A 16,286-nucleotide genomic window follows, 5' to 3' on the forward strand; every position below is an offset into this window, starting at 1 on the left:
ATTTGAACCAAATTTTGGATTTGTGGAAATTGCTTCATTAGATTTTATGTTTTAAAGAGCTAGAAGAGTTATCTTTACAAAAGAAAAAGTTTCTCTATCTTTACATGAAAGAAAGGATTGTTTTTGTTTGTGCCCAAAACTTAGCATGGCTCCTTACCTATAAAACACCGGAAAGCCTGTGTGAAACAAGCTGCCTCATGTTTTTCAAGCTAATGTATCTCTATGCTATGCTATTTTCTTTTCTTTTTTGTTCCAACATTTTCATTCAGCAAGTTTCCGACTATCTATTTCAGGTAGGTCCCTCCAGCTTGTTGTTTGTTTTTCATAAACCAGTTTAAATTTAGACTTAACTATTATAATTTTTTTATATTTTAAAAAGAAAAAACAAAATGCAAAAATAGAGCTGAATAGAACTATTTTGACGTTTAACGATGGGAAACTATATTGGCTACCAGCAAGACAATCAAGTGGAACCAGCAACTTCATCAAATACTACGGCTGAAGAGAAGTTACCATCCAGTCCCAAGAAAAGGAAAAGGGATGTTGATGATTTATCATCAGATGAAGACTCAAATATTCCAGCAACACCTAGGTAGGTATAATTTGAAAAAACTATTTCTCATTCTCATATAATCTTTCAGGCTTATTCATTTAAAACAAGGAACAGTACATCCCAGTATATTACTACAGATGAAGATGAATGATTCATCTTGTAAATAGGTAGTCAAACAGTATTTGCTTTAAAGCTAGTACACACTTTTTCATGTAAAAACTATGTATAAAGAAAATAAACACTATCATTAACATGATTTATTTTGCATGCGTCATCAGCTTCCCCTGCTAGTTGGGGGGGGGGGGTTGCACTCAAAAAAGCCCAAAAAAGGTGGGGCTAAATTTGTTTAAAATATTTAGGGGGCCTAAGCTACTTGGGGGTAGCTGAAATCTCATCATTTTAAACGTAGGGGCTGAATACTTCATCTTAATGGTTGGCTTCAATTACTCAAAAAGCTCATGAAGCTGAAAATTTTTCACCTGTAGTGCAATACTTTTAATATATAATGAGCAAAATATTTTGTGTTAACCTTTCAACTGCAACAAAATTTACATTAAATAAATAACCCTTTTTTGTGTGAAGGGTTAAAAGCCCTGGGGGCGACTAAAATTTTTATGAATCTTAGGGGGGATTAAAACTCAGGGGGGGGGACTAATTTTTGCCTAGGACCTAAACCCAGGCTGATCCTACGCTTTGAAAACTTGTTTATACTTAGTCTTTTCTTTTCCTTTTTTCCAATGCAGGAAAAAGATGAAAACCACATCTGAATATATTTACAATACTCTGTTTGTAAGTGGTGAAAATAGTGACGTCACCATCCAAGCACTTGGTGAGTATTGTTAGTAACTTGTTTTAGAATATATAATTTATTTTTTCAAACTGGGAGCTCTTAGTGCTGCAAATAACAGCTGGTGCTGGCTGGTGACCAGTAATTACCGGTATTTGGTAGTTTCTGCTGGCCATTCTGAAGCTCAATCTTTCATTTTGTCCAGTTAAAATTTGAAGACTAGAGGCTGAGATAAATACTTAATAACGCTTCTAATTAAAAGAGGAATAGATTTTGAATTATTAATACAGGTGTTTAGCCTTGGAATCTATAGGTCATTTCGGAATTTTCTAAGGGGGTTCTGCCAGATCCCATGCTCAAATTATTTTTGTTGCGCTCAAAAAATTACCGGCCAACTGAAATGTTCCCCTTATTTGCAGCACTGGCTCTAGTAGTTTGATATTTTATGCGAAATTAAAAGAGCCTGTGTTCTAAGAATGCAGTCAAAAGCAAAATACTTTCCACCACTGTGAGCCTGTGTGAGCTACATGTTTTATTATACTTTATTTATTTATATGTAGTATAATTTTAAAGTGTTGCAAAATCCTTCTTCTTTAAGATCATGATTGGAAGCTGCATGTTCTTTATTTGTGCCAGGTGAGTGTCTTTCTGTAAAATTCATTCTCATGATTTTATGTTATAATATCAGAAATAGTGTTCAGAGGGGTCTGTACCCCTTATTGACCCATTAAAGTCAAAAATCCTGATCTAGATCCTATAAAAACTTGTGCAAGTTCTCTTGATTTTATTAAAATTCAGAAAGTTTCAAAGTTTCAAAAGTTTTCTCTGAGATAAACACAAATAAATATCATTATGGTAGATTCTACTCTCCCCATGCAATAGATTTAAGAGGGGGGATTTGCTCAAACTTTTGACCAAAACTCTCCAAAGTTATGATATTTTGATATTTTGGGCTTTAGGGACGAGTTTTAACATCTTTTAACATGACTTCAATGATGATTAAGAAATTAGTTTCTGTTGCTAAAATCAAGCATTCAGATAATTTTGAAGCCTCAACTATGATATCAGCAGTAAAGAACGACCTAATGGGAAAATCTCATCATGATTTTGTTTACAGTCACCTTACTTCCGAAGTATGTTCCTCCAGGATTGGCAAGAAAAGGGAGAATCCTTGATTTCAATTACCATACCTGATCCATGGATTAACATCAAAGGTTTGTTTTCCCCATTAGAGGATTAAATAACACTTAAAAGGTTTACAATCTTGAGTTCAAAAGTTTTTGTGAGAATAAAGATAAGAGATGATTCTGACTTTGTCCTTTCGAGTACACAGCCTAGGGCCATGTCAATGAAATGCCTTTCTCAAACATTTTATAATACAAATTACCTCCAGATTCACTAAAACTTGTTTTTGCAGCAAATGTTTAATAGAGCTAGCAACTCATGGGTGACGGATTTAGCAACAAGGCCATGTCATTTATTGCAGCATTAAAGGTTCAGAAACTGTTGAGAAACTGAAAAATAATTTGAGTTAGTCTAATAATTTGAGTTAGTCTAATAATTTCAACCTTTACAAATTCTCACTTTTCATTAGACAACTAAAATAAAATATGAACAACAGATGATGAATCGTTCAATTTTTTCAGCTTTGGATATTGCCTTTGGTAGTTTGTACAGTTATGAAGTAGACTCTGATCTGCTGATGGAGAACCTAATTCCAGTTTTAGCAGCTTCTCGTATGTTTCAATTGGATGGTTTACTCCAGCATTGTGAAGATTCAATGGTGGAGACAATTTGTTCTGATAATGTTTGTAAATACCACGATGCTGCAACACGTTATGATCTGGTTGTGGTTAAAGAAAGGTCTAGTTTCATTTTTATATCCGTATGTAAAAATTCCCAAAGAATAGGGGCTAGGCAAAACATTTTTTCTATGGAATGCCTCTTTTTACCTATGATTTTCTCTTTAATTACTAAATTAATAGGCATCAAAATCTTTCAAGTTCATGAATACTATCACTTGTTGCCTGTACCAATGTATGTATATAACTTTTATCTAAATTGGTGAACAATATATGAAATTCTTTTTGATAAGGTTACTATGATTTCGAAGATGGAACTCCTACAATAAATTTTTTTCATATTTAGATGTTTTTCATGGCTTGAAAGAAATATGCTATTATGTCGAACTTCAGTACTAGTAAAAGACCTTTCAGAAACATTATTAGAATCACTGCTATCGTCGAACAATTTTGTGGTTATGCAAGTAGAAATGGACATTTACAATTTCTTAAAACTCTGGCTTTACCTTCAAATTCATCGTGACTGTAATAGTGAACTGAAAGAATTGGTCATCAAAACACAGAAATATTTCTACGCACAAAAAGATTCGAATAGTAAATCATTCTTGGAGAGTGAACTTGGTTTGAATTATGCAAATATATTTCAGTCATTACGTTTACAAAATATGATCACAGATGCTAAATGTATACGATTGATTGAGAAAGATGGTCTTATTCCAAAAGGTGAAGCATTGTGTTGGTGAATACTTCTTATAAAGATTGAGATTTTTTCGAATGTTTTGAGCCCAGGTTTTCGGGCTCTTACTTTTCTTTTGATTTATAACATTTTAGAATTTAGAAAGCAAAGAAAGAAGGCATATTGCTTGAGTTGAAATAAAAATTACGTCGGCCCCTTTTTACACCAGCCCTAAATCACCAATTCAGAGTATACACTAATAAGGGTCATTAACAGTGTAAAAGGCTATAAATATGATTAATTGAAATTTACACTGACTAATAAGCTTGTCGATCGTTACAGTTCGTGTTTTGTTGTTTCAGCATGGCTTTTACCACTGTATGAGAAACAATGGAGGACAATGCTGGCAGTATATTCTGGTAGTGACCAAGGTCCTTCTGAGGTGGACGAGGATGACTTTCATAAATATTCATTTCGTTGTGGAAGAATGTTGGAAGCTGATAACAGAGTAAGCATTTTCTGAGGATTATTTCACTTTTAGAAGAATAAATGATTCAAAAAAATCAAGATATAACACGCAATTATTACACATTTTGATCAGAAACTTTAACTAGAAGAAAGTAAATAGAAGCTTTTCTTCTCTGTATATTCCATAAGTGCAGAGTTGAAATCAATCGACTTGTCCGTTAAAAAAGCCATTTATAAAATGCATTTTGCTTTTTGCCAAATTAAGTTTTAAAAAATAATAATTTTTATCCTGATCAGTCCTGATAACTGTATTTCTTTCTTTCTTTGACAGTATTGTTGGAGATGGACAGGCTTTTCTTATGGTATAGATATGATATTGACATACAACAATAGAACACGTACACTGTGTGCAAAGAGAAACACGTTTAGTCAACCTTGTAATTTTGCCATCTGCCTTCAAAGTCAACGTCAAGTTGCAATGAAGTAAGTCAATAAGAATTTGGAGGTGAAACAGCGTTCACCTTTGAACTAATTTCTTGTCTTCTTGTCATTACGGCCCCGATCATCAAACACATTTTTGATGAATTTGATCTACTTACTGTAATAATCATCACAATAATATTTACACATGATGTTATCTTTTTGGTACCTTGTTTGGCTCTACCCCAAATTACATCCGGATTAAAATAGATAATTACGTATTAGCCTACCCTACATATTTTACGAAAAAAACTTTTGTTTTGATTAAAACGCCCAAATTTATTTTGTACCATTTTTATGTATTCATTTTGTATTTTATTCAATTAATTATTAAATTAATGCACTTTCTTTTTTAGATTCAAAGCATTCACGTTAACAAGTAGCGGGCAAGAGGCTTTAGTTAAAGACACTGATATTATGCAATGGAATTTCCGAACAGACGAGGAGATACCTTTACTGACTTTGGACGAAGACTGGACATTCCCTGTATATATTAGTGCTAGAATGTTGCTTGCTTCATTTACCACCGATAGTCTAGATTGTTGAGGTCTACATCTTTGGGTTTAAGAGTTCAGCTGTAACGGTTTATGCTGTGGAGATGTTGATTTCTTTTTTTGGATTGGATATCCCTATGGAAGTTTTCCAAATTGTTTTCTGGTGAATTTGTTGCTTGTCGAGATGAAGTTTTTATATTTCACGTTTTTTATAAAAAGATGAATTTATTTGCTTTTTATTAACCAAGCAAATTTGAAATATCCTATCATCAAGTATTGAAATTTTAACGGTAACTTTTAACGGTAACTTTTAACCCCAAGACAGCTCTTTGACCTTCTTTTTGTTTTAAACTAATTCCGTCAATGCCATGATATGAGAGGCTTATGAAAATTTAATTAAGATTTTACGCTTATTAACTACCTTTTTTCATCGATTTCTGGATGACTCTGGTATGATTTTTTTGTAAAATAGTGTATATATCGCAATGAGATTTATTTATATTTTTATGTTGTTATAAAGATTGGGTTGAACTTTCTATCTTTACGTTTGGCAAGATTCAGGCTTTTCCAGAATCAAGAGTTATGCCCACTGTTTAAGAATAATATAGGTTTTGAAAGTTAGAATAGTTTGTTTTTAAAACTACGAGGGATACGTAGATACTGCAGAGATATTTAACCTGCCCTAGATATCTAACCTGCCCTAGATATCCACTTTTGAAAAAAAAGTCCCCTCTGGAAATCAGATTTCCTGAATTTTTGGGGGTTAATTTTAACTCTTGGAAAGCGCTCTACGATACAGAAATTAAAAAGAAATTGACTGAAAATGCACGACACTGTCTTGAATGAAGGCTCTTTGTATAACTATGTTGATTATCTTTGTTTTACAATTATTGTGTTTTATGATTATTGTGAGCATCTTTATTTTTTCAAGGCTTAAATTTTAGTTTTTTTATCAAACTAGACGGTTGATTTTTTTAATTTTACTTAAAATTCTTCTGTTTTTCATTTATTTTTTTTCTGTTTCTTCACGTTTGATGATTTTCTGTTTTCTTATTTCCTTTTCATTTGTCATTGGAACTCTTTGAATGATAAGGAGCTATACAGCAGGAAGTCAACCCATAGATAGAAAAACTCTTCTCATGATTTATGCCAAATAAGTAACGTGATCTCTTTTTAAGTGTTAGATGTTAAATGTTTTAAATAATTTGACACTCAGTAAGGCTTCGATCGCCAAAATATTAAGAGCATTTTAAGGCTTCGATGGCCAAAATGGCCAAAATATTAAGAGCATTTTAAGGCTTCACTGACTCGAAAACACTCAATTTTTAAAGCCGTTTATTTTTTTCTGAACAACATTATCTGATCTGCAATGAAGCTTCTATAAATGTTTATCCATCATGGAAATTCTGATCACAATAATTTTTTTTGAATACCTTTTCACTTCACTACGTTTATTTCAGCATTAAATTAAAAGTACTAACAACTATTTCAACACAATATTAACGACAATGAAACTGGTCGATATCACAAAAGCTTTTCAAAATGCAAGAAAGTATACCAAAGATATCAATGAAACAGATTGTCTGAATGCTATCCAGAAACTGAAGCTGTGAGTTTCTAATCTCTATCTATATCTTTATAACCATTGAGACTTACATTTTACAGTTCAGTAGAAGACCTAACAGACTTTGCCTGACTGACATAAATTTCACCCAAAAAACAAAAACAAACAAGAAAACATGTGCAGGTCCTTATGGGAAATATTTTACCTTAAAGCAAGGTTTAACTAAATCACACTGTGCATATTCTTACTGCTGTTTCTCATCTTTACGTTTGATATAAACCTCTATATTCTTTCGTTCCAGAGGTCTTTGTTACAAGTTAGAAATTGGTTATCCTTTTGTTTTTCTCAGATCAAACTACAAGGATATTCCCAGTATCCCACTCAACAAGGTGAAAGAATTGTTTGTGCAGCTTCTTGGAGATGGTTTTCATTTGGATGATACGAAATTTAAAGAAGTTCAAGATTTTCTTTCCAATTGCACAGTAAGATTTATCATTTGTTATCTTAGTTGTCCCTTTTATAGCAGTTTGAACTACCTACCTACAGTGCGTCTAAAAAAATGATTTACCGAGTGTCTCAGAAAAAAGTCTCCCACTTTCGGTATAATATACCCTCGTTTTTTGCATTTTTTAACTATTTTGATATCAAATCTCTAGAAATTACACGGTTTTAAGGTACAATCTTTGATCTTTCTTTGTTATAAAAGTAGCATTTGATTGACTGCTTCTACCATACAAATGGTAGATCCCAAACCTACGAAAAAAATAAACTATGTACTCAACTAATAAACTCTTGTATGGTTTGCATTGAAAGACTTGTCTTTGTTTTTTAGTTGAAGAAAATGGTCGACGAGCGACTATTAGCTAAGGTGCTGAGATATCTTCTTCGAAAGGTAATTGTCTTTTTAGAATATTTTAGAAAATCGTTGTGCGCACTTTCTTCGTGAAGTTTCTAAAGATTCAAATCGCTTCACACTTCTTCCCTATTCTGATGCAAGGCTAGATGCATTATATTATTAAAGTAACTTGAAAAATGACTCTTTATTGAAACTCCTTGCTTCAACCCATTTTGTTATATATAAAACTAGACAGGAACACGTCGGCGTTTTAAATCTGATGTATACTCATTTCACCATCATTATATGAAGAAGAAATCATAGCATAGATCCAGGCTAATACAAGACATAAACAACATCCGCCTTAGTGTCCATAGCATCCATTTTGATGACGTTTTGTGTTTCTAACTGAATATTGTGATGACGAAAGAGCCTGGTGCACAACGGTCCAAATTTTTCAAAAGTTCTCTGCTATCTTATAAAGGAAGATATTTACGCGGGAAGAAATTTTCTCGGAATTTAATTTCGCCGTTCACAGCACAAAATTCGGAAGTTTCGCGGTTGAGAGACTTTTTTGTTTATAATAATATGGCCTATTTTGCCTTAAAAAGACCAATTTTAGAGGTGAATTGTCAATTCCTTAGAACATTCTTGTTACTCTATATGTAAATATATTTTCAGCATGAGGCTACCGTGTCGAATATCGAATCATCCGCCACTACATTTAGCCCAAAACCGTTATTTCCTTTGACGAGACGTGTATTTGTCAGTTTGAATCAAATCATTCTCCACTAAAACCACACTAACTAGCAAACTTTGTTTCAGAACTTATTACTGTTATTCCAATGGCGGTTTGTCGGCTGCCCACGCTAAAGCTCTAAAGGAGCGGGCCGATTTCCCATCGGAAAGATAAGTCGACCTTCGATGTGCCGCATCCCCAGTCGGGTTTAGCTACCCTTGGCCTAAACCTGAAAATATTTCGGCTGGACCCGCTAACCCCCGAAAACGAGGGCTGAGTTACCGCTGCAGCATCCTTGACGCGGTCTTGCAAAATTCCATCATCTAAACCTTAATTTTCCCGACCTTCAGAACTTTAGCGTGTCAGTTGAAATTTCTACATCTAATGAGTGCCAGATAATTTCAGAACTGTACCGTTAACATATCTTTTTTTTAGGATAGTACCAAAAAGGTTGCACTTTTGATAGTGGATGTACAGAACGATTTTATCAGTGGTTCACTAGCCTTGAAACATTCACCAGCCTGTGAGGATGGTGTTGATGTTGTACCCGTCATCAATCAAATGGTTCAAATGAAATTTCATTTCTTTGTATATACAATGGATTGGCATCCACAAGATCATATCTCGTTTATCACCAATGTTTCAAGGTACTTCGTTTTTTTTTGTTTATAGTTTAATACACAATAGGCTGTTTTAACCCTTTAACAGCCGTGGCATTTTTTTACACCCTCGACCTATTTGCCAATGTCGGCATATGCCGACATGGGCAAAAGGTAGCGATTTTCACTTCATTTTCTGAATAATGTATGAAGTATCAGTCAAGGACTAAAATTGTGAGTTGAACATTGTAGAATATAGTTATTTTGCAACATAGAAAAGTTTTTAACTATTCATTTTTTGGACCTACCCCGGTGGGGTGAAGGTCCTATAAATTAACCCGTGTTCGTTAGTTCGTTCGTTAGTTACCAACTTTTCTCGAGATTGGCTCATTCAATTTTTCTGATTTTTTGCACAAAGGTGCATTACTATAAACCCTCGAATGTGACGGAGCCCGATTTTCGAAAAAAAAATTTTTCCGGCCGGTAGAACCGGAAATGTCCCGAAAAAAGCGGTTTTTTGAGATTTTCTCGAGATTTTATCATTAGTTTTTTGCGATTTTTTGCACATAGATGCACATTAGTACTGCCGAAAAGGTGTCGAAAACCGTTTGCCGAAAAAAAATTTTTTCCGGTCTGTAGAACCGGAAATGTGCCGGAAATCGACGTTTTTTCACATTTCCGTCACATTTTTTTCAACTTATTTAATTGTTTCTTTACAGAAAAATGTTTTTTATGATGATGCCCAAAACTTAGCATCGTTTGATTTCCAAAAAATCATCCTTTGAATCCGGAACTCCTTAAAAATCGCCGGAACAGCCGAAAACCGGCGTAAAACGGTTTTCCTTCATTTTTTCAACTTATACTCGACAGATTTTCATGATTTTTTGCACAATGATGTAAAATGGCAATGCCCAAAATGTGACAGAGCCCAATTTTCGAAAAAGAAATTTTTCCGGCCGGTAGAACCGGAAATGTCCCGAAAAAAGTGGTTTTTTGAGATTTTCTCGAGATTTTATCATTAGTTTTTTGCGATTTTTTGCACATAGATGCACATTAGTACTGCCGAAAAGGTGTCGAAAACCGTTTGCAGAAAAAAAAAATTTTCCGGTCTGTAGAACCGGAAATGTGCCGGAAATCGTCGTTTTTTCACATTTCCGTCACATTTTTTCAACTTATTTAATTGTTTCTTTACAGAAAAATGTTCTTTATGATGATGCCCAAAACTTAGCATCGTTTGATTTCCAAAAAAATCATCCTTTGAATCCGGAACTCCTTAAAAATCGCCGGAACAGCCGAAAACCGGCGTAAAACGGTTTCCTTCATTTTTTCAACTTATACTCGACAGATTTTCATGATTTTTTGCACAATGATGTAAAATGGCAATGCTCAAAATGTGACAGAGCCCAATTTTCGAAAAAGAAATTTTTCCGGCCGCTAGAACCGGAAATGTCCCGAAAAAAGCGGTTTTTTGAGATTTTCTCGAGATTTTCTCATTAGTTGTTTGCGATTTTTTGCACATAGATGCACATTAGTACTGCCGAAAAGGTGTTTCTTAATTGCTTTCTCCGTTCCAATAGATATATAATTCGAAATTTAAAATTATACATTACTTCCATTAAATTCTAATTATTCGTTTTATAAATAGGTAGGTCCATTAAAGTATTGCTTGTTTCATTTCAAACCATCTAATACAAAATCTTTGTAGAAGTGTTAAATTTTGCGGCAAAGAAATGGAAATTTCACATGTCGGCATATGCCGACAATGGCATGGAAATCAAAAATGCTCATGTCGGCATAGGCACGGAAAGGGTTAAGCATGTTCATATCTTCTACAATCAGTGCCGAAATATATTGGTAATTTTGGGAGTTGTTACTCTCGGGTACATAATAGGGGGATTGGAATAGGGGGGGGGGGGGGGTTGGAAAAATCTCAAAACTTAATTAGCGGGGGGGTTGGAATAAAAATGTTCCGGGTGGAAAATATTTGAGAAGGAGGCTAATACAGCAGAATTTACCCGAGAGTAAGTGGTTTCAGGCTATGTTCTCAGCCACATTGGAATATTGGAATATTTTGAGCTATTAGATCCTGAGATCCTAAGATCGCTAAGTCTAATGTGAAAACTCAGAGTTAAAATTTTACTTTCTAACTTACTTCAAAGCACATAATAATCACTTGTGGCTTTGAAGTTTTGGGGGAATTCCCCTTTTGTGCCAAATATTTCGGCGCCGATTGTAGAGGGGTTTTTATTTGACTCATTCGAGTAAGAAATGTAAGAGAGACCTTCCAATATTCAGAGCTCCTTTCATCTTCTAGTGATTTAAAAAATGGTATTTCTTGAATTTCTTGAGCTGTACTTTATATATTTTCATGAAATTTTGCACACTGATGCAAAATGTCAATACCTAAATTGTGAGGGAGACCGATTTTCGAAAAACATTTTTTCCGGCCGAAAATGCCGGAAATATGCCGGAAAAACCGGTTTTTTGACATTTTGTCGAATTTTCATCTTTTGTTTTTTCAGATTTTTTGCAGAGAGATGCGTATTCGCAATGCTCAAAAAATGGCCGAGTTCGATTTTCGAGAAAAAAATTTTCCGGTTGAAAATGCCGGAAATCGCCGTTTTTGCAGATTTTCATTGGATTTTTTCCTTATATTTCTATGTTTTTCACACAAAAACATTATTAATAGCAATGCCCACCATCAAGCATGTTTCAATTTTCCATAAAATTGATTTTTGAAGCCGGAACTATTTTAAAAGTCGCCGGAACAACCTATTTTCGCCGGAAAAACGGTATTTCTTGAATTTCTCGAGCTGTACATTATATATTTTTATGAAATTTTGCACACTGATGCAACATGACAATACCTAAAATGTGACGGAGACCGATTTTCGAAAAACATTTTTTCCGGCCGAAAATGCCGGAAATATGCTGGAAAAACCGGTTTTTTGACATTTTGTCGAATTTTCATCTTTTGTTTTTTCTGATTTTTTGCAGGAAGATGCGTATTCGCAATGCTCAAAAAATGGCCGAGTTCGATTTTTGAGAAAAAAAATTTTCCGGTTGAAAATGCCGGAAATCGCCGTTTTTTGCAGATTTTCATTGGATTTTTTCCTTATATTTCTATGTTTTTCACACAAAAACATTATTAATAACAATGCTCACCATCAAGCATGATTCAATTGTCAATAAAACTGATTATTGCGACCAGAACTTCCTATTTATTTTTCCCTACAACCCTTCCCTCTCCCCCATCACCAATCAATGAGGAATTCTTTGTGTTGTGTATTTTCGCTAAACGCTATATTTTCTGACTGATTTTTTTCATTTTTCTTTTCGCATTGCTATCTAACTTTCATCATCAGGTAGGTCTATTCAGCATGTTGCTTGTTTACGTTCTGAGTTTTAAGAATATTAAATTCATCTATCTAATTTTATCTGGAAGTTCCTACAGGAAAGTTGTCTGTACACAGACCGTGTATTTACGGCTAATTTCAAAATTCATTACTATGAAGTGATAAACGTGTGATGCATTCTGGTACAGAACAGGGAAGGGGTCCGTGTAACAGTTTTTGGAGGAGATGAAATTAAGGTGTACTGAAATAAAAAAAATCTGAGGGATTCCAAAAAGTGAAGATAAAACCTAAGAGGTCCCCAGAAAAGTCGAAGAATTTTTTTTCGTAAAGGACCTCTCCCGGGGGGGGGGAGGTGGTACTCAGGCAAATGGAGGGTACGGTATTTGTTGCCCTTAAGGGTACTTTTTTGGATTTCCAACTAAGGGTTGGAAAAATCAGAAAATCTAATTTCAGTCCCACTAAGGGCCGGAAAAATAGGAAAATTTCAACTTTTTACTTCCTGAAAGATCGAAATTTGGTCAAAATTGGTCCCTTTGTTTTCTCCTTTTCAGTCCCGGTAAGGGTCCAAAGGTCGAAAGTCGGGCGGCACCCCCCCCCGTCAGCTCGCAACCCTAGTACACCCCCCCCCCCCCCCCGGGGACCTCTTCATGAAGCATATATTTTTTTGTACTTTTTGGTGCCTAAAATTAAGCAATCCAAATATTTATTTTAAGTTACCCTCCCATGGATGTTATTGGGACCCCCGCCCACTTTTTGAAAATACTTTGCGTTGTTAAAAGAAAGGTCCCTTATTTTTGCTCTGAGTAGGACGATAACTTAGACTGACTCCTATTTTGCCCTTGTATTTTGTATCCTCTATTTTCTCCAATAATATGATCAGAATCGAGATGAAATTGATTACTTGCTGGCTCTTTACTTAATATTGAAATGAATCATTTGGTTTTCTTCAATTTCGAATGTTTTGATTTTGTCTTTGTATGCCATTTTTGTCAATCAGAGGTGACGTAATGTTTTCATCCATCGGATTGTTCTATTGGTTCTTTTCGATTTCAATTAGGTTTCTGATTGGTCAAAAAACACTAGAAATCACTGAAGCGTAAAATCTGAGCAAATAATTCGAATCATGACATTTGCGTCACGAGTTCCGGAAAAGCGATCGTTTTGTTTGGATATGTGTAGACAAGAGTGGGGGTATTTTTTTGAGTTTTAAAAGATTTTTTTTCTTTTCTGGTGTGGTGTACATTCAATCAAGCTCTCGAGGTAACAGGTTTGGACTTTCGATTTTGCTGTTGTTGAGCTATGATAGCGGATCTGAAATCTTCGAGTATTATAATTGTCTGACAATTCAGGACTTTTTTCACTGTTCTTAAGTTTTTTCAAGTTTTGAATGAGTTTCTTTCGTAGTATGAAATCTCTGTCTGTCTGTCCGTACAGTTAGATACTAATAAATGATTTTTGTTTTGCTAGTAGGTGTAAGAGGGTTTTTGTTAAACAGCCCTTTAACCCAAGATTTCCGGCCATACTCTCACGACCTAGTCCTACCGAGTAATATTTTCATCAGTATTATTTAGGCACCAAATTGGGGAAAGTGACGAAATTTTCCTCCCAATCAATTTCATTGAACTATGACAAAATTGTCTGATGATGTATACTGTGATGTATGTGCTTATTATAAGCTTTTTATGAAACATCTTATTTCACCTTTTGCTCTGAATATTTACGACTCAAATGAAATTTTTCACACTACTGTAACCTTTTTGTTGTATTGTGACATATTAAAAGAGTGTCCAGATTTTCTATCCTGGCAACATTTTTATTCCAATTCTCAGGAAATCAAAGCTGATAATTCAATGCGTCTACTCAAAGGAACCGATCCAAAAGTGGATAGCTATAGTGCGTTCTGGGATAACAATCATACACACCAAACGAAGCTTTTCTCAGAACTGGTCGATCGTGATATTACAGATATCGTTGTCTGTGGATTAGCAACCGATATCTGTGTCAAGTTCACTTCAATTGATGGTCAGAAACATGGCTTCAACACTACAGTTGTTCTGGATGCGTGTCGTGGTGTTGCTCATGAAGGCATTGAAACTGCCAGGTGTGAGCAACAAGCTTGCGGTATCAAAATTATTGTTAGCTCTGAGGTTTCATCCTTGTTGGCCTAAGCTATTGACATCGCTAAGAGAAGACTGAATAAAGTTTACTGGCTAGAATCACACTCAGTAGTGTATGAAGCATTTTTAATATTGGGAGGGGGGTGACACCGTGGGTGCCGACCATGCTTTGATCTGAGGGGGGAATTGGGAAATTTGCAAAATAGGCCTCTATATTTTCTCTAATGTTTTAGATAGTCGTCTTTAAGAAACCATCTCTGAAAAAATTATTGGGAAAAGCCCCCCCCCTGCACCCCCGGCGGTTACTACGGCATTGTACTCAATATGAAGGGAAGGGGCAGTTTTTTGGGAATATGTACGTCACTTGTAATTAATTTGTAATTCAATTAATTTATTGTCTTTTTAGACTTTTTTTTTATTATTTTCTATTATGTTTTTAGGGTTTAAATCGAACACCCAAATAGAACAAAAAATTATTTGCCCTTCGGGATAGCAGATATTCCGCTCAATAGCCGGAAAATTAACAGCTCGGATGGTTTTGGAGTGTTTCTTCTGATTGATTTTCAAATAGGAATTTCCCAGTTGGAGCTGAAATTGTAGGGTATTTCTTCCACCGCGGATGACCTAAATTACTAGCATAGTGTGCAAGGGGGCTCCAGGTCCCGCCTAACCCTAAAATTCCCACCCTCAATCCAGACTCCCAGATCCCAGCTAAAAATGTTATCCCCACGAAAAATTATACTAGTTCGAGGAAATAAACGAAAATTCTTACAGTATAATAATAAAAAGGAGAAAACTTTAGCTTAGTTTAGTAAAAGAATTATTTATAGAACATAGAATTTAGAAAAAATTATAATTATATTGAAAATAAGAAAAAACAAACGTTAACTTTTACCAAAACAACAAAAATCCCACCTAAAGAAATTAATCCCACCTTAACTTGTTTCTTCTCATGGAAATTTTATACTGTCTGAAATTGCCAAATTCTCTCAGTATTGGTACTTTACAGATCGTCTGTAAAGTACCATATATAAACCACGTGTCTAAAACCTGTCAGAACTTTGTGAATTACACTTGTCATTTTTGGTAATTGGATTGAATTCCCGGCGGGGGGCACTCATATGGTCCGACCAACGGCATGTACCGCCTGGCTTCAGCGAAATGAGATATGAAATCGAACTTCACTATAAGGGTCACAAATCTATAAACCCCTAAGGGCTAGATAGGCAACTTTAAGCTCTCTCCAGCAACAAAAAGTGAAGCAAAAATTCGACTTTTTAAATTTTTTAATTGTTTTCGGAGCACAAGATCAAAAGAAGTAGGTGGCAAACGCCATTTTTGCATCTCTCAAACCAGTGAAATGGCTTGTTGTCACGTGATTTCTTTGGTAGGAAATCCTACCAAAAGCAAAACTTGCTTCACTTTTCGATAAAGGCCGCGAATCTAGCCCTTCGGGCTATGGTAAGGATACCTTTTCACTGCTCAAGGGCTGCACTGTAAGGGTCCGATTTTGAAAGCCAGTTTTACGCGGCACATGCCGTCGTTTAGAAATCGAGAACCCCCTGGATTGAATTTCTCCAAAAAGATAATGTGCTAATCAATTGTATTTCTCACCCCTATCTCGACGTTCTCGCCTTAACAACAAATACCAAATTGACTGGGTGACCGATCAATCCCACTAAGTTTTGAAACTTTGAAATATTATTTTTTGTTTTCCAGGAAAATGAAAATAATGAAAAATAAAGATAATCATGAAAACATTATATCAAATGTACATCCCTCATATTTTGTTGAATCGAAAGATTAAATGTGATAT

The 16,286-nt window shown here is 34.9% G+C and overlaps 2 protein-coding genes across 2 annotated transcripts; both read left to right on the forward strand.

Annotated features, from left to right (window-relative positions):
- Positions 1-379: 379 nt before the first annotated feature.
- LOC136822737 (germ cell-less protein-like 1) lies at positions 380-6,269 on the forward strand. The gene is made up of 9 exons (XM_067079018.1): positions 380-592; positions 1,297-1,382; positions 1,939-1,976; positions 2,458-2,554; positions 2,987-3,203; positions 3,489-3,865; positions 4,181-4,326; positions 4,618-4,769; positions 5,123-6,269. Exons 1-9 carry the CDS (start codon positions 432-434, stop codon positions 5,310-5,312), a joined length of 1,464 nt encoding a protein of 487 aa, XP_066935119.1. The 5' UTR covers positions 380-431; the 3' UTR covers positions 5,313-6,269.
- A 452-nt stretch (positions 6,270-6,721) lies between these two features.
- On the forward strand, positions 6,722-14,994 carry LOC136822770 (nicotinamidase-like). The gene is made up of 5 exons (XM_067079052.1): positions 6,722-6,869; positions 7,174-7,306; positions 7,657-7,716; positions 8,834-9,052; positions 14,183-14,994. The coding sequence occupies exons 1-5, from the start codon at positions 6,769-6,771 to the stop codon at positions 14,519-14,521; spliced, it is 852 nt and encodes a 283-aa protein (XP_066935153.1). The 5' UTR covers positions 6,722-6,768; the 3' UTR covers positions 14,522-14,994.
- Positions 14,995-16,286: the final 1,292 nt, after the last annotated feature.

Source organism: Clytia hemisphaerica, unplaced genomic scaffold (genome assembly GCF_902728285.1).
Source record: "Clytia hemisphaerica strain Z4C2 unplaced genomic scaffold, Clytia hemisphaerica genome assembly, whole genome shotgun sequence".
Taxonomy (NCBI): Eukaryota; Metazoa; Cnidaria; class Hydrozoa; order Leptothecata; family Clytiidae; genus Clytia; species Clytia hemisphaerica.

Coding starts and splice junctions, on each gene's coding strand:
- LOC136822737 (XM_067079018.1), top strand. CDS start 432: ATGGGAAACTATATTGGCTACCAGCAAGACAATCAAGTGGAACCAGCA. Junction 3,866..4,180: donor AGATGGTCTTATTCCAAAAG/GTGAAGCATTGT, acceptor TTGTTGTTTCAG/CATGGCTTTTACCACTGTAT. Junction 4,327..4,617: donor TGTTGGAAGCTGATAACAGA/GTAAGCATTTTC, acceptor TTTCTTTGACAG/TATTGTTGGAGATGGACAGG.
- LOC136822770 (XM_067079052.1), top strand. CDS start 6,769: ATGAAACTGGTCGATATCACAAAAGCTTTTCAAAATGCAAGAAAGTAT. Junction 7,307..7,656: donor ATTTTCTTTCCAATTGCACA/GTAAGATTTATC, acceptor TTTGTTTTTTAG/TTGAAGAAAATGGTCGACGA. Junction 9,053..14,182: donor CCAATGTTTCAAGGTACTTC/GTTTTTTTTTGT, acceptor TCCAATTCTCAG/GAAATCAAAGCTGATAATTC.